The 23,254-nt window shown below is 37.5% G+C and overlaps 1 protein-coding gene across 2 annotated transcripts; it reads left to right on the plus strand.

The window, feature by feature from the left end:
- Window positions 1-1,921: 1,921 nt before the first annotated feature.
- Window positions 1,922-19,000, plus strand: LOC133539860 (palmitoyltransferase ZDHHC3-like). 2 transcript variants are annotated; one of them, XM_061882113.1, is made up of 7 exons: window positions 1,922-2,275; window positions 3,817-4,148; window positions 11,688-11,812; window positions 12,365-12,461; window positions 12,815-12,896; window positions 12,980-13,110; window positions 17,083-19,000. In XM_061882113.1, exons 2-7 carry the CDS (start codon window positions 3,846-3,848, stop codon window positions 17,239-17,241), a joined length of 897 nt encoding a protein of 298 aa, XP_061738097.1. In that variant the 5' UTR covers window positions 1,922-2,275; window positions 3,817-3,845; the 3' UTR covers window positions 17,242-19,000. The 2 variants fall into 2 exon arrangements, with proteins under 2 accessions (XP_061738097.1, XP_061738098.1); XM_061882114.1 differs by lacking the exon at window positions 1,922-2,275 and adding an exon at window positions 2,333-2,939.
- Window positions 19,001-23,254: the final 4,254 nt, after the last annotated feature.

Genomic DNA, 23,254 nt, shown 5'->3' on the forward strand with positions numbered 1-23,254 from the left:
TAAAATAAATAAAGAATAGTGAACAACAGGCTGAATAAGTGTAAGTTATATGACGTATAAATAATCAACTGAGAAAGTGCCTGGTATGTTAACGTAACATATTATGGTAAGAGTCATTCAAATAACTATAACATATAGAACATGCTATACAAACTCAGAGAATACACACGTTTAAGTTATTGTTGCATGATGTACATTATTTTGCTCAAATAACTACCGTATTTTTCGGACCATAAATCGCTCCGGAGTATAAGTCGCACCGGCCGAAAATGAAAAATAAAGACGGAAAAAAAAAAACATATATAAGTCGCACTGGAGTGTAAGTCGCATTTTTGGGGGAAATTTATTTGATAAAATCCAACACTACGAATAGAAATTTGAAAGGCAGTTTAAAATAAATAAAGAATAGTGAACAACAGGCAGAATAAGTGTAAGTTATATGACGCATAAATAATCAACTGAGAAAGTGCCTGGTATGTTAACGTAACATATTATGGTAAGAGTCATTCAAATAACTATAACATATAGAACATGCTATACAAACTCAGAGAATACACACTTTTAAGTTATTGTTGCATGATGTACATTATTTTGCTCAAATAACTACCGTATTTTTCGGACCATAAATCGCTCCGGAGTATAAGTCGCACCGGCCGAAAATGAAAAATAAAGAAGGAAAAAAAAACATATATAAGTCGCACTGGAGTGTAAGTCGCTTTTTTGGGGGAAATTTATTTGATAAAATCCAACACTACGAATAAACATTTGAAAGGCAGTTTAAAATAAATAAAGAATAGTGAACAACAGGCTGAATAAGTGTAAGTTATATGACGCATAAATAACCAACTGAGAAGGTGCCTGGTATGTTAACGTAACATATTATGGTAAGAGTCATTCAAATAAATTTAAAATATAGAACATGCTATACGTTTACCAAACAATCTGCCACTTCTAATCGCTAAATCCCATGAAATCTTATTTCTTTGTCGCTTCTAAACAACTCTGCCAACTCCAAACGTAAACAATGCGCCGCTTCCTCTTCCATCGGTATGTCTAGTCTCTTTTGTAAATGAGATGAATAATATTATTTGATATTTTACGGCAATGTATTAATCATTTCACACATAAGTCACACCCCCGGGCCAAACTATGAAAAAAACTGTTATGATCAGAAAAATACGGTATATAATAAATAAATAAAAAGTGTTGTTATAGTGTCAAATGTATCATTAGTTAAAGGGCTCACCGATACGTTTATGAATTAAAAAAAGCTTGCCTAAAATTGTTTGCCTAATTCCTCTGCGGTATTCATGAACAAATAAAACTGAATTCACAAACTCCAAAGTTAAAAAAAAGAATGTATATCTTATGGGGTTATATTCGTACCTTAGTTTTGAGATCACAAAGAAAGAAAATAATATATTTTGCAAGTACTTGTATGCTATTTTGAAAATAAATCAAACTTAAGTGAAGAATAATGTATTTTGTGCTTCTAGTTAATCTGTCTACATATATGTCAATCACCGTTTTATTGTATTTTCCAATTGATTTTATTTTCTTCTCAAAAAACAGGTTAATGCTTGCGAATTTTTCTTCTAAAAATATACCTTTGCGACTTCAAAGTTCAGACACAAATACAACGCTATTGTATCTGATCGATACTAACATTTTAGTATCACCTATTACCCTGGTAGAACTGGATTGGATTTTACCCATTAATTTGTATTTCAGGTTTTAAAAAGTATGGGAATAATTTAGCACATTTTTTCAAAATAACGCAACCATATTTTTTTGCTAAGTGGATATTTGGATCTTCATCGTACATTATTTTAGGTTTTATATCCGCGTGTCTTACACTGTGGCAGGATCACCGCGGGAGAAAGTTGCACCTTAGAGACAAAGTTGAGGACACAGTAGTCCGAAATGTGGACATCAGTATCACGTACTTCCTGGTTGGCCCTGTTTTATTGTACACGGTCTGTGGAGAATTCCTCAGACCGGACCCGAAAGAGAATGAAATACCGAGTTAGCTCGGTAACCGAGAGAAACTATTGTTTTATTTAACCCACAAACATGTCAGTTAACATCATGTTGACGCCACGGCCTCAGTGAAAGTGTCAACGGGCCGGGGGAGAGTCGCAGTCCTCCTGCAGGTGACGTTAGCTGGGAGCGCGCTAACGGGCGGAGACCTTCTCGGTTTGATTTATTTGAACTTTCAAAAAACTTGAAACAACTCGAGGAAATGTTTCGCCACAACCACAAGAGAGGGAATGAGGTAAGATAAGCCAGAGAATATGATAAATACAAGTTGGGAAATCACGTTTTACTCGAGTTGCATTCTCATCCGGGATATGCAGCTGTTTACTCCCTACTTCCGGTTTGTTCTCGTCAAACTTAAAGGCCTACTGAAATGAGATTTTATTATTTAAACGGTGATAGCAGGTCCATTCTATGTGTCATACTTGATCATTTCGCGATATTGCCATATTTCTGCTGAAAGGATTTAGTAGAGAACATCGAAGATAAAGTTCACAACTTTTGGTCGCTAACATTAAAGCCCTGCCTTTACCGGAAGTCGCAAACGAGGACGTCACGGGTTGTAGGGCTCCTCACATTGTTTATAATCATAGCCACCAACAGCTACAGCGATTGGGACCGAGTAAGCATCAATTTCCCCATTCATTTGAGCGAGGATGAGGATAATGAGAGTGAAGGACTAGAAAAAAAAAAAAAAAAAAGACGAGGGCAGTGAGAGCGATTCAGATATTTTAGACACATTTACTAGGATAATTCTGGAAAATATCTTATCTGCCTATTGTGTTACTAGTGTTTTAGTGAGATTATATAGTACCTGAAAGTCGAAGGGGTGTGGTGACCGCCAGTGTCTCCGTGGGAAGCCACGCAGCAGCAGCAGGACGCAAGCTCCGCTGATGTCTATGGTGAGAGCCGACTTATAACCACAATTTTCTCACCGAAACCTGCCGGTTGACATGTGGTCGGGAACCATGTTCGCTTGACCGCTCTGTTCCATAGTAAAGGTTCACCTTTGGGAATTTTAAACAAGGAAACACCAGCTGTGTTTGTGTTGCTAAAGGAAGCTGCAGTGCACCGCTTCCCAGAAGTGAGTGATAATTACATTTTAACAGAAGTGTCGATAGAAAATGTTAAAAGAGAGAGTAAGCAGATTTTAACAGTAGATGAACAAGTTGATCAATAATTCATTTTCTACCGCTTGTCCTTAATAATTTTGACATAATAATACACTGGAAAATTACACAATATGTTACTGCATACGCCAGCAGCTAAATTAGGAGCCTTTGTTTGTTTACTTGCTACTAAAAAGCAAGTTGTCTTGTATGGTCATTATTTTATTTATGGACAAACTTACAATAAGAAACATATGTTTAATGTACTGTAAGATTTTTGTTAAAATAAAGCCAATAATGCAATTTTTTTGTAGTTAGTCCCCTTTGTTTAGAATAGTATCGAAACGTATTGAAATACATTTTGGTATTGCTACCGGTACCAAAAAATCTGTACCGGGACAACACGAATACTGAGTTGTAACGACAAGTTGCGTTCACCCTTAGTCCCATCATAATGTGTGTACAAGTGATGGTGTGACATGAATCACAGTTGTGACGGTGGAAATGTATTTGTGGCGGGCTGCCACAAACAAATGAATGTATGGAAACACTGATTATGAAGCTCTTACAAACTCTCACTAAAGTATTGTAATACCCGGTATATCAGATTGTGGTCATTACTCTCACCTCATTTCCTATTTCCCCTTTTTTCCATGATGGCGCCTCCCAGTATGTGGTTAAAGCCACAGCTGTTTTAGAATGAGGAGCCCGTCTCATCGCACCAGGGACATCGAGCGTCAGGCTGGCTACCTGAAGCCTGAACACTGCGCCCCTCCCCCTCCCCAGGGCAGCTCCGGCACCATGTGGTTCATCCGCGACGGCTGTGGCATCGTGTGCGCCGTCATCACCTGGCTGCTGGTTTTGTATGCAGAGTTTGTGGTCGTGTTCGTGATGCTCTGGCCCGCCAAGAGCCTGGCGTACAGCCTCTTCAACGGCGTGATCTTCAACAGTTTGGCCTTCCTCGCCCTCGCCTCGCACGCCAAGGCCATGTGCACTGACCCGGTAAGTGGATGATGACATCAGATGTGCTGGATTTGTTGACATACGGAAAATTCAAGTCAAACCAACTTACTTCTAATCAGGTGTGTTGCTGAGCTTCCAAACATTTTCTTACATATAGGTTTTATTCCCCTGACGTCTCGTCCGGCTTGTTACATTAATGTGAGGCTCAAAGTGGTGGTCAAGCGAGCGTCTGTTGTCAAAGCGTTCTCAGCGGTATTTTACTTCTCTCAAAGAAAAATGCCCTGTGCTTGCGTTGTTTTAGGCCAGTGGTGTCAAACTAATTTTAGCTCAGGGGCCGCATAGAGAAAAATCTGCGCACTATCAAAATCATGGCATTAAAACTTAAAAAATAAACACAACTTCAGATTGTTTTTTCTTGTCTGTCTTTGTTAAAAAAAAATAGCACAAACAAATTCTGAAAATATTACAATAAAAATATTTTTTAAAATACAGACAACAGTAAAGTTTAGATCTGTGAAGGAAAGAAGAACATGAATGACTGTTTATAACTGAATACATTTACATATGCATAAAACATAATTTTCTTTTGTATTATTTTTTTCTATTGAATTAAGTAACGTTTATGATAACCTTTTTCCAAAACACAATATAGAATGTGAGATATAACAGGATAATGCATACATTTATCATTTGTTTGCCAAACGGTTACAAAAAGTGGGAACCCAAAAAATTACTGTGGGACCCCATTTGTATGACTTGATGGGGTCACTGGGACCCCATTTTGAAATTTGCTAGCGCCAACACTGATGGAGTATTGGTGCGTGCAAAACAGCAGCAGGCGGCTGTGGCTTGCGGGCCGGTTCTACAAACTCATTTTCCATATGAGTTGGGAAATTGTGTTAGATGTAAATATAAACAGAATACAATGATTTGCAAATCCTTTTCAACCCATATTCAATTGAATGCACTACAAAGACAAGATATTTGATGTTCAAACTCATAAACTTTATTTTTTGGGGGAAATAATAATTAACTTAGAATTTCATGGCTGCAACACGTGGCAAAGTAGTTGGGAAAGAGCATGTTCACCACCGTGGTACATCACCTTTTATTTTAAAAACACTCGATAAACGTTCGGGAACTGAGGAAACTAATTGTTGAAGCTTTGAAAATGGAATTCTTTCCCATTCTTGTTTTACGTAGAGCTTCAGTCGTTCAACAGTCCGAGGTCTCCGCTGTCGTATTTTACGCTTCATAATGTGCCACACATTTTCGATGGGAGACAGGTATGGACTGCAGGCGGGCCAGGAAAGTACCCTCCCTCTTTTTTTATGACGCCACGCTGTTGTAGCACTCTTCTTGCTGAAATAAGCAGGGTCTAAGCAGGGTCGTCCATGATAACGTTGCTTGGATGACCACATATGTTGCTCCAAAACCTGTATGGACCTTTCGGCATTAATGGTGCCTTCACAGATGTGTATGTTACCCATGCCTTGGGCACTAATGCACCTCCATACAATCACAGATGCTGGCTTTTGACCTTTGCGCCTATAACAATCCGAATGGTTATTTTCCTCTTTGTTCTGGAGGACACCACGTCCTCTGTTTCCAAATATAATTTGAAATGTGGACTCATCAGACCACATAACCACCTTTCCACTTTGCATCAGTCCATCTTAGGTGAGCTCAGGCCCAGCCAAGCTGGCAGCGTTTCAGGATATTGTTGATAAATGGGTTTGGCTTTGCATAGTAGAGTTTTAACTTGCACCTAAAGATGTAGCGACCAACTGTAGTTACTGACAGTGGTTTTATGAAGTGTTCCGGAGCCCATGTGCTGATATCCTTTACACGCTGATTTTTGTTTTTGATGCAGTACCGACTGAGGGATTTTTCAAGATTCTCTGAACTTTTAGATTTTTTTACGGACTGTAGATGGTAAAATCACTTAATTTCTTGCAATAGCTAGTTGAGAAATGTTGTTCTAAAACTGTTCGACAATTTGCTTACAAATTGGTGACCCTCACCCCATCCCTGTTTGTGAATTACTTAGCATTTCATGGAAGCTGTTTTTTTTTTACACCTGTGGGATGTTACATATAAGTGTTTGCTTAGCAAACCTCAACTTTATCAGTTTTTATTGCCACCTTTCCCAATTTCTTTGTCACGTGTTGCTGGCATCAAATTCTAAAGTTAATGATTATTTGCAAAAAAAAAAATGTTTATCAGGTGGTTCGGGCATCTGGTTAGGATGCCACCCGTACGCCTCCCTTGGGAGGTGTTTCGGGCACGTCCTACCGGTAGGAGGCCACGAGGAAGACCCAGGACACGTTGGGAAGACTATGTCTCCCGGCTGGCCTGGGAACGCCTCGGGATCCCCCGGGAGGAGCTGTACTAAGTGGCTGGGGAGAGGGAAGTCTGGGCTTCCTTGCTTAGGCTGCTGCCCCCGCGACCAGACCTCAGATAAGCAGAAGAAGATGGATGGATGGTTTGCGTGGCAGCACTTTGCTAAGAGAAAATTTCCCTTTTTTGCCCAATTTTTATCTTTTTTTCTCAAGCGTTGCTCACATTCCTGTTATTTAGGAACACTTTATTACCTCCTCCAGGAGGTTGTGTAATCCTTACTTTTGTTTTGTCTGTCAGTTAGTTGGCAAAATAACCAAAATGTTAAAGACACATTTTTATGAAACTTACACAAAATGTTCAAAATGGGATAATGAACAAGTGATCACGTTATTTCTTTACGTTACCTTGCGTTTACGTTATTGTGTGTATGTTAGCGGGCCCACAGAGACAAGAGTGTTCACTTAATTTCTTTTATTCTGCTATAGATGGCTCAAAAAATTACATAAAGTAAAGTAAGATTTCCATCCAATTTACAGAAAATGTCCAAATGGGGAAAAAAATACATTACTTGTCAGGGCTGATCCTGATCATTTCTACCAGTTTACCTTCTGTTTACATTACAAGCTTCAACTTATGTGTGTGTTTATGCTAGCGGCCCAGCTCCAATCACACAACAAAGACAGTGGATGACTGACAAGAGGCTTTCTTTTATAAGCTATAAATGGCTCCAAAAGTTATGAGTTAATTTTGATAAAACTTTTAGAAAATGGGACAATGAACAAGTGATTACATTTTGGGGGTGATCCGGATCACAATCGGTATTCAGGACTTGAAGTCTTACTTACATGTGATTTTGGTCAGAGTCATAAGGGCCATTTCACTGAATCAGCACCAATCGCTTGTTGTGACTTCTAAAATAAACCTACATATTTGTGTTTTTTCAACTCCAAAGCTGATAATACATTCATTGAACTAGGCAAAATTTGTATTAGCCCATCTCAGGAAACTTTATTTCATTTTTGTACAATGTTTCTTATTAGGGCTCCCCTTTTACAGGGCAAAGTCCTCTCGGGCCATTTTGGAGACTAGAATTAAAGATCGACAATTTATTCTACAAATGTAGTAAGTACAAACCGTAGCAATACCAGCACCGCAGAGAAGGCTGTGCCCTACAAGGTCTGGCACGTTCTCTCTTGATTGTCCCTCTGCTCACATGCTTTTGTCCTCCTTTCCGCTCCTCCCTGGTGGAGTTGTTTGGGCATTGTCCAATGAAACAGAAAGTTAACTTATTTTGGACACACACACACTAGGGTTGTATGGTAAACCGGTATTTGTATAGTACCGCAATACTAATTAATCATATTCGGTACTATAGCCCCCCACCCTTAACTTAAATGTAAGTTATGTTTATAAACTCAGGAAATGTATGTTCCTGGACACAACAAGGACTTTGAATATGACCAATATATGATCCTGTAACTACTTGGTATTGGACTGATACCCAAATTTGTGTTATCATCCAAAACTAATGTAACGTATTTTAACAGAAGTGTAGATAGAACAAATTAAAATAAAAAGTAAACAGATATTAACAGTAAATGAACAAGTATATTAATAATTAATTTCCTACCACTTGTCCTTAATAAGTTTGACAAAATAATAGAATGACAAATGACACAATATGTTACTGCATACATCAGCAGCTAAATTGGAAGCCTTTGTTTGCTTACTTACTACTAAAAGACAAGTTGTCTCGTAGGTTCACTATTTTATTTAAGGACAAAATTGCCATAAGAAACATATGTTTAATGTACCGTAATATTTTTGGTTAAAAATAAAGCCAATAATGCCATTTTTTGTGGTCCTCTTTATTTAGAAAAGTATCAAAGTACCGATTAAGTATCAAAATACATTTTGACACAGGTACCAAAATATTGGTATTCGAGACAACACTAACACACACACTCTTCTCTACTCTCGCTTGGTCTCGTTCCTTACATTTCCCCTCACCATTAAAACCAAATAAGATGTGTTTGGGTGTGTGTGTGTGCGTGTGTGTTTTGTATGTGTGTGTGTGCTTACAGTTCTTGAACCGAATGAAGTAAATAGAGATTGAGACTCCCTGTGCATTCCACTCTGCTTTAAGGTGGAAAATATTCCCTTAACATACCTTAACCGAAAATGACTAATTTGAGTAACTGGTTGGTAAGGGTACTGAATTCGATACTTTTAAGGGATTACGTTTTGGGGGTGATTCAGAATTCTAGTTGTCATTGTAGACGAGACATACAGCGACGTTGCGCTGCCACAGCAAGACCATTCTTGTCGGTGCATGTAGAGGATAAATACTTTAAATCAGGGACCGAACCCTCAGACTAGAGCTGTCCCATCTAAGTCTGTGCACATGAGCTGATGACTCCTCTTCTGTACAGTCCAGTTCAGCGCTTGTTGCAGGTGGTTGAGTTAGCATTAATGTAGGACCAAAATGAGCCGCAGATTGCTACTTATCTTTTCGGTCTGGTTAATACAGTTCTCAGCGTTGGTGTCATCATGGAACGGTACTCTTCTTCTCTACATGTAATGTCACACATGTCGGTGGTTTTGAATTGAGAAGTTATGAAAGGCTTGATGCAAAGTGGACTGGAATGCATTGCTTTTTATGTTCTGTAATGTTTTGTACAACTGCGTTCGTATATATTTAATAAATGTAGTGTTTGAAAAAAAAAAAGGCTGCGATAGTTTATGTAGCATTTTTCCGACGGAGTACAAAGATCAAAGGCCAAATTAGGACGTGACTGTTCAAGTATTGTTCAAAAAGGAAGTCATTGTGGTTAATGGTCACATTGTTTCTATAACCATTTTTTATACACCCCTTTTTACAAAAAAAAATTCTCCTAATAAATCTCATATCTTCTTACTGGAACCTTACACTATTCACTATATGCATGCATTAGGGGTGTAACGGTACACAAAAATTTCGGTTCGGTACGTACCTCGGTTTAGAGGTCACGGTTCGGTTCATTTTCGGTACAGTAAGAAAACAACAAAATATAAATTTATTGGTTATTTATTTACCAAATTTGAAAAATCTTCCACCAAAAATATTTTTCTCAGTGGAATATTTGATGTGAAGTATTTGGAAACTTGGATAGGTCAATAATTCATAATTACATTGATTTTGATTCAATATTATAGAATAGAATACAATCGGGCGCCTTCCGCCCGATTGTAGCTGAGATAAGCACCAGCGCGTCCTGCGACCCCAAAGGGAATAAGCGGTAGAAAATGGATAGATGGATGGATAACATATATAATACATTATATATATAATATATAAATAATATAAATATATTCTACATATACTACATATACTCTACATATGTTTATGTTTTGAGCAATGACAGTTTTTAAGAAAAAATACAGAAAAACGCTTTGTTTTATTAGTCAACATTGCAACTTTTTCTAAATTACATTTAACTTTTAAGCTTTTTTATTTCACTGTTATGTTTTTGTTTATTTTAGTAGTATTTTTAGAATATGCCGTGGGCCTTTAAAACATTAGCTGTGGTGCTGCAAAACGCCTCCAGGGCATACCTTTGACACAAAAATTAAATCTGATAAATCTATTGATAAAAAGCAGACGCATGCGCTCTCCCTGTCCCTCCCCCTCCCTCACGAATGCTGCTGCGCTCGCAATTTGTTTTGTTTTAACCTTCTTAACACCGAACGTACATTGAAAATACACGCAACCATAACTCGACATGCCAGACATTTGGGGCGTTTGGGGGGCTCCGCCCGGGCGGCCCCGTGGGGGGCGGCGTTTGTGTCCGGTAAGGGGAGGACGTGTGGTCAGGACCTAGCCAGGGTTAGGTCATAGACTGACCATACGTCCTCTTTTCACCGGACATGTTCTCTTTTGCGTAGCTGTCAGTGCGGAGTTTCTTAGAGTATTGTTTACACGACGTGCAGTAAGCTACTTAATATGTCCGTGTGGATACTCGTTTGGTACACCTTCGCACCGAACCGAAATACCCGTACCGAAACGTTTCGATAAAATACTTGTACCGTTACACCCCTAGCATGCATTCCTTCATTCATCTGGAGAGTTCGCTTAAAACATACTGTTTAATCTAAAGCTGAGCTGGGCAAATTTTCCCTCCAATTTTTCAAATGTGTGCGCAAACGCCAAAACTCCTTGAGCATTCAGTTGCGCACATGTGAGCGATGGCCGACGTGCACACTGTTATGCGTGTGTCTTTTTATTCGATTTTGGGCGCGGCTTAGATTTGCCGTGCGCAGAGAACGCGTGAGCAGTGTGCAATTGCATAGGTGCGTACCGTAGAAGGAACATTGCTCGGGGGCCACATTGAGAGAAAAAATGTGTCTGGGGGGGCCAAGGTGAATGTGTGTATATATTATACATAAACATTTATCTGTAAAAATCTGCTGTACTGTATTTGTGTTGGATCCCTTTTTTCAGGAACACTGCCGAGTGCAGCTGAGATAGGCTCCAGCGCCCCCTGCGAACCCGAAGGGAATAAGCGGTAGAAATGGATGGATGGATAATACCAAAAGAAGAATTCTAAAAACAGACCACTTAAAAAAAAAAAGAATTACATTTTACAGTTTTTTACTAAATGGGACACTTAAAATGTACATGAAAAAAAGAAAGTGGGATTTACAATATTAACAATGAACAATAAAACACTGAATATTAACAACGTATGAACATTAATACTCTTTTATTCCCCGATAGACATATTTTACAATCAAGCAAAACACATCAAAAATGCAAAAAACAGCAAAGCGTAATAAACACCTAAAGTATGATACATGATCACTTTTATGCAAAAATCGTTTTGTATAAATTTGCTTCCGCATCTGTTACTGACACATGCGTTTGGGGCTGGCTGCTCTATAAAAAAAAAACTCCGCCCACTCTGCTTTGTTCCTTGTCTGAGCTGCTGTGATGTAGATTACCCTAATAACTCAGAAGCGCAGATTTCAACCATTGAAATACTTTCTATAGTTTAAGACTTAAGGTCATTCAAAAACAGCGCTGCACATCATGATGGCGGCTACAGTTTGAATGTTCAAGGTGTAAAAAAAATTATGTAGAATGTGGGACCCCAAATATAGAAATATAGAATATCGAAAATCTTTATTTTACCCAGGTCTGCTCTAAAGGTTTATAAATTATTGTTGTATGTCTTATCCAGTCATCTCTCTCACTAGGGAGCTGTGCCCAAAGGAAACGCAACCAAAGAATTCATCGAAAGCCTCCAGCTCAAACCAGGACAGGTGGTCTACAAGTGTCCTAAATGCTGCAGCATCAAGCCTGACAGGGCTCATCACTGCAGGTACACAGTCCAGTATGCACATCTATATTTGACGCAAAAAAACATTTATTAGGTGATGGAAATTTCTGAAAAGTACAAAAAAAAGTAAAATATAATTGAATCGGGAAGACAATCCGATCATATTCAAGTGTGGAACAATTGGAACTGTAATTGAATGCAGCAGTGATGTTTTCAATGTAGTGAGTCCCTGACACCGACTGGTAGCAATTTCTGTGGGTCCCCTGGGAAGATGAATAGTTGCCTAGTTAAATAAAAAATACATATTTTTCATTAATTGTAGCATCAAACTCCTTGATTATGGTATAGTATGCTATGGTAATGTACTGATTGTATTAGTATTGACAATGAATGCCGTTGTTATGTCACTTCCTGGTGAAGACCACACAGATTCACCACTGTTTCTATTCATTACAATTACAATCAGCTGGAAACCCACGGATGGTGGGAAAAATTGTCCCAGAGAATTTGAATTCTGAACAATTTTAGACCGTAAGAACTGATGAATATTTTTTTCCAAAATGTTTCTCCCCATTCCCGCCTGTCTGTCTGCAGTGTGTGCAAACGTTGCATCAAAAAGATGGACCACCACTGTCCTTGGGTCAACAACTGTGTCGGGGAGAACAATCAGAAATACTTTGTGCTCTTTACGGTGAGTCAACAAAAATACACTATTTTGACAACCAATTATGAATAACATGTTACAAAACAGTGAGCATATTGGATATATATATATATATATATATATATATATATATATATATATATATATATATATATATATATATATATATATATATATATATATATACATATACATATACATATACATATATATATATGTATATATATATATATATACATACATATATATGTATATCTATATGTATATGTGTGTGTATATATATATATGTGTGTGTATATATATATATATATATGTATGTATGTATATGTATGTGTATGTACAGTATGTATGTTCTTACAAGTAACTTTTTTTTGTCTTAGCTGTACATCGCGTTAGTATCCTTCCATGCATTGGCCATGGTGGCGTTCCATTTTGTTTTCTGCTTCGAAGACGATTGGTCAAGTAAGTAGTATCTTGCCTTTTGGTTGAAGTAGCAGTAAAAATATCAATAAATACTGTAAGACTGATCTCACTTCCTTCACTAGAGTGCAGCACCTTTTCTGCACCAGCAACTGTCATTCTGCTCATCCTGCTGTGCTTCGAGGGGCTTCTGTTCTTAATCTTCACCGCCGTCATGTTTGGGACACAGGTTCACTCCATTTGCAGCGACGAGACAGTAAGTACTGTTTTTATGCAGTCTCATCAGAATTTAGTAAGAGTAATGTTTAAAGTAGTTTTTTGTACTCACTAGTATTGCAAACGAGGAAGTGAGACTTGTAAACATGGATAATTTTTTTGCCGATGGCCCCAAATCTATTTGTGGCGGAGTATCACAAATAAATCAATGTATGTAAAACAAAGAAAAGAAAATAATAAATCATTCAATAAACGTGTGAGAAAAACTGAATGATCTGAGCAAGTAACTACAGAATAAATCCCTTTTATGCATTAGATAATAAAGCAACAGTGTTTCTCACAGAGTTCCAATCTAATAGTGGCAGTGGGAGTGTGGTCAGGGTGTGGTGGGGTCAGTGTCAATATGATATACTTGTAGAATTTGCCTTATTGGGAATGACACATGTATTTTGTTTGAAGAAGGCTGAAAAAAATGTGTACCGTATTTTCCAGACCATAAGGCGCACTGCTGATGATTCAGGTTTATTTACATAAAAAAGGTGCACCGGATATAAGGCGCATTAAAGGGGTCATACTATGATTTTTTTTCTAAATTGAAAACACTTCCTTGTGGTCTACATAACATGTAATGGTAGTTCTTTGGTCAAAATGTTGCATTGATTGTTTTACAGACTATTTTCAAGCCGCTTTTTGACCATCTCGATAGGACACGCCGTTTGGTTGGCGGTCTTATTAACGTGACTCACCTTTGACAGCGTCTTCTCCCCGTCATCTTTGTTGTAGTTGTGTAGCATGCAAGGACGGTAGTGGAAGAAGTGTCAAAAGATGGAGCTAACTATTTTAATGACATTCAGACTTTACCTAAATCAATAACGGAGCAGCATCTTTTCATCCCTGGCTCACTAGTGAAGCAACAACGCCGTAAATGCGTCCTGTGAAAAACCGTCCGACCATAACATTCTAATAACTGTATTTCCATTGATGAATTATGTAAACTCACTACACCGGTAGTTTTTAGAGCTTCCATAACAAGTCTACTGACGGATTTAACTTAAAACTTTACGCTACTTTTTATTAGAAATGGCAACATTGAAGGATGAATGCCCCATAACAAGAAGAAGCTTATCAACTACAATGTCACCACGGACTACAAAGGCGGACACGTGCAAATTTTTAAGACTTATCCAGATCTCATATACACACGTCAGCAGGTAACAGAAGGTAAGAAAAATTGGTTTTGCATAATATTGCGAAACAAAACGCCAGGTAATGTCTACTAATGGGTGCCATTTTGCGGTCCTTATACACACAGCATCATATTACTTGTATCCCTGACTACAGTAGCCGACAATCCATCAAACGGTGCAGCTTCATTGTTTACCAAAGTGGTACTAAATCATTTTGACAGATTTTTGAGCGCTGTGTGTAATGTTCTGTTTTCAATGGAACATTTTATGTTTTGGTGTTGTTTACTGGCATCATACTGCAATATTCACATATCTCTTATGTGTTACTGCCATCTATTGTTCACATTCGTCGTTACACCATGTGCCAAATAAAATTGCTTCGAGGTCGGTAAGCACAGTCAGAATTATTCTGTACATTCGGCGCACTGTCGATTTTTGAGAAAATGAAAGGATTTTAAGTGCCCATTATTGTCTGAAAATACGGTACATACAGTATGTTTAAAGACAAATCTGTGTTATTAGTATGAACTTTTTCATATTACATTGAATTGTTTTGTTCTATTTTTCAATTGTTGCTGCTTATTTTGCTCTTACAATGTAACACCCCCCAGGTTTGTTTACATATATTGTTCTGCACTCCCTGAATGTTGAAATTTAGTTTGGCAGATACTGTATGTAAACTGTCCTTTGATTTAGAAATTTAAAAAAGTTCAACTGGAGGTTGTTTTATTTTCTCCACGATTAAGTTAAAACTAAGTACACAACACATTGCCCCATACTATTTGAGGAGAACGGAGTTAAGCTCATGACTCATTAGGTTGAATGATGTGGACACCTTTGTTACTGGATAGTGTCTAACACGTCTTGTAGACTTTGTATGTGTAAGTAATATGCAACTATAATTATTTCACACTTGTTAATAATGATAAATGTGCTATTTTAGAATGCTATATTCTTATATTAAGGACGCTAATATGTATGTCTCACCAGTGTGCTATTGTTTGCTTAGCTGTTGCGAAGCCTGTAGCTTGCCATGTTTACAAACCCCGTTTCCATATGAGTTGTGAAATTGTGTTAGATATAAATATAAACGGAATACAATGATTTGCAAATCCTTTTCAACCCATATTCGATTGAATGCACTACAAAGACAAGATATTTGATGTTCAAACTCATAAACTATATTTTTTTTGCAAATAATAATTAACTTAAAATTTCATGGCTGCACCATGTGCCAAAGTAGTTGGGAAAGGGCATGTTCACCACTGTGTTACATTATCTTTTCTTTTAACAACAATCAATAAACGTTTGGGAACTGAGGAAACTAATTGTTGAAGCTTTGAAAGTGGAATTCTTTCCCATTCTTGTTTCATGTAGAGCTTCAGTCGTTCAACAGTATGGCGTCTCCGCTGTCGTATTTTACGCTTCATAATGCGCCACACATTTCGATGAGAGACAGGTCTGGACTGCAGGCGGGCCTGGAAAGTACCCGCACTCTTTTTTTCTACGAAGCCACGCTGTTGTAACACGTGCTGAATGTGGCTTGGCATTGTCTTGATGAAAAAGCAGGGTCGTCCATGAAAAAGTCGGCGCTTAGATGGCAGCATATGTTGTTCCAAAACCTGTATGTACCTTTCAGCATTAATGGTGCCTTCACTGATGTGCATGTTACCCATGCCTTGGGCACTAATGCACCCCCATACCATCACAGATGCTGGCTTTTTAATTTTGCGTCGATAACAGTCTGGATGGTTCGCTTCCCCTTTGGGCCGGATGACACGATGTCGAATATTTCCAAAAACAATTTGAAATGTGGACTCGTCAGACCCCAGAACACTTTTCCACCTTGGATCAGTCCATCTTAGATGATCTCGGGCCCAGAGAAGCCGGCGGCGTTTTTGGATGTTGTTGATAAATAAATGGCTTTCGCTTTGCATAGTAGAGCTTTAACTTGCATTTACAGATGTTGCGAAGAAAAGTATTTAGTGACAGTGTTTTTTTGAAGTCTTCCTCAGCCCATGTGGTGATATCCTGTAGAGATTGATCGTTTTTTGATACAGTGCCGTCTGAGGGATAAAGGTCACGGTCATTCAATTTTGGTTTCCGGCCTTCCCCCTTACGTGGAGTGATTTTTCCAGATTCTCTGAACCTTTTGATGATATTATGGACCGTAGATATTGAAATCCCTAAATTTCTTGCAATTGCACTTTGAGAAACGTTCTTAAACTGTTTGACAATTTGCTCCCGCAGTTGTGGACGAAGGTGTGTACCTTGCCCCATTCTTTATTTTGAAAGACTGAGCATTTTTTGGGGAACCTGTTTTTATACCCAATCATGTCACCCACCTGTTCCCAATTAGCCTGCACACCTGTGGGATGTTCCAAATAAGTGCTTGAGGAGCATTCCTCAACTTTATCAGTATTTATTGCCACCTTTCCAACTTCTTTGTCATGTGTTGCTGGCATAAAATTCTAAAGTTAATGATTATTTGCAAAACAAACAAAAAAAAAAGTTTATCAGTTTGAACATCAAATATGTTGTCTTTGTAGCATATTGAACTGAATATGGGGTGAAAATGATTTGCAAATCATTGTATTCCGTTTATATTTACATCTAACACAATTTCCCAACTCATATGGAAACGGGGTTTGTACCTTTTGGTAAAAGACTAAAAAATAAAATAAAAGATCAACTTTGTGTGATTATTGGTGGACATTTATATGTTAACTGTCCAGCGTTGCACAAGTAAACACACTGTATCGGGAACATTTCAGATGCATGCTGATATCATCTGATATTTCTCTCTGTCATATTTGACCTAAAAGGGCATCGAGCAGCTAAAAAAAGAGGAAAGAAGATGGATCAAAAAGTCCAAGTGGATGAACATGAAAGTGGTGTTCGGTCACCCGTTCTCCCTTGCCTGGCTGAACCCGTTTGCCACACCTGACCACGGCAAGGCGGACTTGTACCAGTACATCGTGTGACCAGTAAGAACTCTTCATACGGTGACTACTCTGCTCCAACCATATTTACCAATGACATTTCAAATGAAATACAATTTGCAAAAACCCGCCACTATGGTACCTCCCTCTTGCTGCCGCACGCCATCAGTGACGTTTATTATTGGGAAGCTGAAGATTATTGTCTTAAAAGTCATCCACTTTCTCTGCGACACTGATGTATTAGGACCAGTGGTTCGATTTGAGTAAAGGTGGTCCCCAGATTGTAAAATGTAGTTTATTTTGGGAACATTTGAGTATTATGGGGGTCAGCAGATGCAAGGATGCTGCTGTTTCAAACTAAAGTCATGAAGAAGTAAGCACATTTCTGGTTAGCAGATGCTTGTTAACTAAGTTTATTAACAAAAAGATGTGATAATGTGATGTTGACCTAAGAAAGGAAACAATAGCTCGATTGTTCTTTTCTTGCTGGAAAGGAAAAAACAAACTGGTGAGAAACAGGATAATGTCGCTCTGTTTTTGACAGTTGGTGAAGTGTCAGGCAACATTACCTTTGATGTATGAGTGTCCCCGTGCGAGAGTATCTCGGTAATCCTCCCTAAGGCCTTAAGAGTCGCGCTGGACAGGTTGTTTTTTGTTCATCTGCTTTGCCTTGCACTTTTGCCTCTCAATCTGTGCACCTTGGTTCGTAAAAATGAGGGCGGATCCAGGCGGGTTACCTTAGCAACGCTGTAATGACCACATATTGACCACTGACTACAGCAATGAGTCCCGCCAAGTAAGCTGTAGTGATGGGAAAATGGCGCCTCGATGAGCGTGTGGTACACTCACTAGCTGTATTGACAATGTGTTGCTGTTTCATACTGGCACCATTTGCTGGATTAAAAACACTACATATGACTTGCAAATAAAATTAGGAAATATATTGGTTTTTTTGGGTTTTTTTTTAGAATAGCTGCCAGAAAGAAGTACGAAACTTGCAACTCTGGTCAATGAGCCAAAAAGTCAACGGGAAAATAACTTATTCGGTGTGATAAGATTAAACTGATCCCGCATTTTGGAATTTTTCCCAACATCTAGTACGCAGTTTGGCACCTCAGAGTCTAATGTAATGGTCACAGTTTTTTCTTAAAGTGACACAGATCGTGGTATCATTTGACACCGTGTCACTCCTAGTGTTTTAGAATGCTTCGGTATCATTTGAGTCATCGCTAAGCAGGCCACTTCCTGCGCCATGGTGCTGTGAACGCACCTTTAGCACGAGCCTGAAGTTCCCTGACTTTTTTTTTTTTTTTTCACAGTAATTGAATTATTTACAAATGGGAGTAAGCACGCCACCAATTAAAGAGTTGAGACCGAAAAATATGAATAAATGATATCAGTATGTGATCACGTGATCTTAACCAGGCGGAACAAGAAGCCTTACCGCTTAAAATACGTCAAGTTCAGACTGAAATGTTTCTGTGTGATTTGACTGAGTACACGCCATTTGAAATATGATCATGTCAAAAAGTGGAACTTTTGTTATTTGAACTTGCTTGTTGCCAACTTTTGAGTGTTTTATATATGAAATAAAGTGGACGGCAAAGTAACTGTCTCGGTTTCAGTGTAGACCTGTTTTCCAAAAGATAATGTTTGGTTTTAAATGAGGAGTTTATGCATCTGCAATATTAACACCAGCTGTTTTCTTCATTCAGTATATTATGTCAAGAATTCTATTTTAATACTTTATGTAGGAATAGCTTTTATAATGTATTGAGAAAATAAAGTCATGTGGAGACTGTGTAATTTTTTATTATTTTGGAGAAGTGTTCATTCGCATTTCATTTCCATAACGATTACAGATATTTGTGTGTGTGTTGAGAAAGATAATTTTTACCGTTAACGACAATTTTATTAATAAATTATAGCAATCAATCCTTGGGACGGTGGGCTGAACATAGAACAATATGTGCCATTCCACTAAATTGATGCTATTTGCTTTATAATATAATTAATTTGTCATTTTTTTCAACTCTAAATAAATAAAACACATGTTGAACCTCTCTAAATGTGTGTTGGTGCACCTCAAACAACTTTATTTAATTTTTGGACAAGGGTCCTCTGGCGATGATGATTCATTTGGGTAGCAGAATTGGAATTTTAGTGAATGCATGACTAAAATAGACATTTTGCCTGCAGATGTTGCAACCTCCTGTGGAATATTCCACATTTTATGTGTGGTAACTAAGTGAAACCCGGATTTAATTGTGACTTTTAACTTAAAAAAAAAAAAAGGAGAGGGGAGGAGAAACCTATATCATAGTTGGGTCAATAAAACAAATTATAACTTCTCTGAATGTTTTAAATGGTCATATTTCATGATAAAATCGGGAAATTAGGAAGCGGGTGCAGGAAAATCATGCAGTGATTTCAGTGATCAAGGTCATTTAAATGAGTCTTTTAAATGTTATTGATCAGATAAGCAATCAGATCAATGTGCAGGAAATGTGGGTTTATAAGAAATAATACGAATACTTAATTGTGCATTTTTATTTCCCGGGGATTCAAACGGCATGATTTGTAGGAATGGCCCAGATTTAAATCAAATAATCCCTTAAATAATAATAATGTGGCGGACCCATTTTCAATGGCGCCTATAAAATCTGAAGGCGTAGTACTGGGTTTGACGTTGGAAAGGTTTGTAAATGTATATTTTCAGGATGAAAAATTTGTTATTTAAGTAGTAAAAAAAAACTATAAACTCTTCGACCTTTTACTTGCCAACCGACAACCTCAAAACCTTCCTGATTTGAAGAGTATTTGTTACCCTGCTTGAGATGTGTGCAACCCCGGTGAATAAGCGTCTTTTCGTGTCGTCCTCGCCATTTTTGGATTAAACCTTTTTTCTTTTTCTTTTTTTAACCATGAATTGGTTTTAGTACAAAACAAATATATAGTGTGATCAAAAAAGAAGTACAAATTATTTTACATTGACAAAATATAAATATGAAATTCTCTGGACATCAGCATTTGTAATAACTGTCAACATTAGCATTTGAAAATAGGAAATTGTTCTGGAAAATGAAGTCGTTTTTACATGGATTATGTCAGTCCGGTAAAAAGAAATGTTTTAAAACAATAAACAATTTCTCAAAGCTCAGTCACAAAACTCACATTTTATGTGGCCCGCAAAAAACTGGAAAAAAAATATTTGGCATTAAAGTACTTTATCTTTTCTTACTAAATGTATTTGTTCTTTTCATTTTACTAGAAAAAAATACATATATTTAAAACTTTTAAATCAATTAATATGTTATAAATATACGCTAAAATGTTTGTTGTTCCATCCATCCATCCACCCATCCATCTTCTTCAGCTTATCCGAGGTCGGGCCGCGGGGGCAGCAGCCTAATCCCTCTCCCCAGCCACTTCGTCTAGCTCTTCCCGGGGAATCCCGAGGCGTTCCCAGGCCAGCCGGGAGACATAGTCTTCCCAATGTCTTGTTAAACTAAAACTAATTTTCTTCATGAGGATGATGAGACAATCTTCATTTAAATACACCGTGGAACACACCATAGAAACAACTGTAGATTTTAAAGTGAAAAACTGGCAGCTCATAATTTTACCGTTAAAAAAAACAGTGCTGTAAAAAAAAAACCAGTCAATTTTACAGTACAATTCAAGAGACTGAATCGCCAGTTTTGACCTAAAAATCTAAAAGAAAATTTGTTTTACTTTATATGTAAAAAATGCATAAGAAATTGTATAGTATATCATGAGGTGAATCCTTATATATTTATATTCACATTTATTCACTGTTACAAGCGGCCATAACTGCCACGTGGCCCTCAATGAAAAGGAGTTTGACACCATACCTTTCTTTTAGCAGTGTTTTCTGAGAGTTTTGAGCTGAATCTGAACCTACAACCTCATGGCTGTGCGGCAGACTTTGCTAAGCACACTTCCAATATAGGCCAGGTCTTGGCAGAGAAGCCTTTGTGAGGAAGCGCAGATGTCTTTTTGGCCACCGAGGTTACACACATCTTAAGCCGGGTTTCGGTTCCATTTACAGATACCCCTAAAATCCGGAAGGTTTTGAGGCTGTCGCTTGACAACTGAAAGGCCCAGAGACCAGAGCTCGACCGCCAGACCTCATGTGGTGCTGGTTGGTGGATTATTGCAGTGGTTCTCAACCTTTTGTCAGTGATGTACCCCATGTGAACATTTTTTTAATTCAAGTACCCCCTAATCAGAGCAATGCATTTTTGGTTGAAAAAAAGAGATAAAGAAGTAAAATACAGCACTATTTCATCACTTTCTGATTTATTAAATTGTATAACAGTGAAAAATATTGCTCATTTGTAGTGCTCTTTTTTTAACTATTTGGAAAAAAATATATAAAAATAACTAAAAACTTGTTGAAAAATAAACAAGTGATTCAATTATAAATAAAGATTTCTACACATAGAAGTAAACATCAACTTAAAGTGCCCTGATTGTGGATTTCTCATAGAGATCCATCTGGATTAATGAACTTATTTCTAAACATTTCTTCTCAAAAAAAGAAATCTTTAACATCAATATTTATGGAACATGTCCACAAAAATATCTAGCTGTCAACACTGAATATTGCATTGTTGCATTTCTTTTCACAGTTTATGAATTTACATTAATATTTTGTTGAAGTGTTATTCAATAAAAATATTTATAAATGATTTTTGAATTGTTGCTATTTTTAGAACATTTAAAAAAATACTCACGTACCCCTTGGCATACCTTCAAGTACCCCCAGGGGTAAGCGTACCCCCATTTGAGAACCACTGGGTTACTGTGTTCATGGTCCATGGTCTTCTGTATTAGACTCTCAATGTGGTGAAGTCCTTCTGTACTCTTTGAAAAGAAACCGCCTGAAAGTACAATGTTTCCATACAAAGGCAAATATTTGTCGTAATAAACGTGGCTGATGTGAATACATCTTCATACATTTAGGCACCAAATATTTACAGAATCAGAAGCATCAATTATTAAATGTAGTGTGGGAAGGTATTTATTTCTAAACAATACAGAGCAGTAACTGGTGGCAAAAAAAATAAATCCCAAGGTAGCATTTGGTATTGCTTGTATGTAAAGAAAACATTTTTAAAATGTTTGCTATGGAGACAGAAAGACAAACTCATAAAATAACATTAAAGTGACCTACAAATTATTGTGAAATATGTGAATATGAAATTGACCGAGCGGTGTTAATTCAAACTTACTTGACTTTTTTATTTATTTTATTTGCTATTTTAATTCTGTTTCTACTGTATCATGTTCACATTGATAGGGATGCATGCACAGTAAATCACACGAAGCATACTGTAACCTGCAAGGATGCATTTGTGCAAAATGCATGTTGATTATAGCTAACTTGATGCATTCTCATCCTAATCTACAGCAATATCAAATCAAGTCATTCTTTCGTTTGTAAACCGTGTTATTGTTTTGATACTGTTACACACCAGAATTATAATAGCATACGTATTATTGCATTCTAAACCCAGTGATGCAGCTTTTATGTGGCAATGCACTCTATTTCCTCATATAATAGCTCGTACTCACTCAACTGCAACGAGTACCAGGCGTTTATCGGACATCCCATCGGAGAGCATGTTTGATGAAATACCATATTCTTATTATTGATTTGGAATACAATACAACCTTAGGTGACGGAGTGTACAGGCCAAAAGTTTGGACACTTTCTCATTCAATGTGTTTTCTTTATTTTCACGACTATTTACATTGTAGATTGTCACTGAAGGCATCAAAACTATGAATGAACATGTGGAGTTATGTACTTAACAAAAAAAGTGACATAACTGAAAACATATTGTGTATTCTAGTTTCTTCAAAATGGCCACCCTTTGATCTGGTTATTGCTTTGCACACTCTTGGCCTTCTCTCCATGGAGCTTCAAGAGGTAAAAGGTAAATGGGTTGTACTTGTATAGCGCTTGTCTACCCCTTTTTTAAGGAGCCCAAAGCGCTTTGACAGTATTTCCACATTCGCCCATTCA

The sequence above is a fragment of the Nerophis ophidion genome, linkage group LG21, assembly GCF_033978795.1.
Source record: "Nerophis ophidion isolate RoL-2023_Sa linkage group LG21, RoL_Noph_v1.0, whole genome shotgun sequence".
NCBI classification, from domain to species: Eukaryota; Metazoa; Chordata; class Actinopteri; order Syngnathiformes; family Syngnathidae; genus Nerophis; species Nerophis ophidion.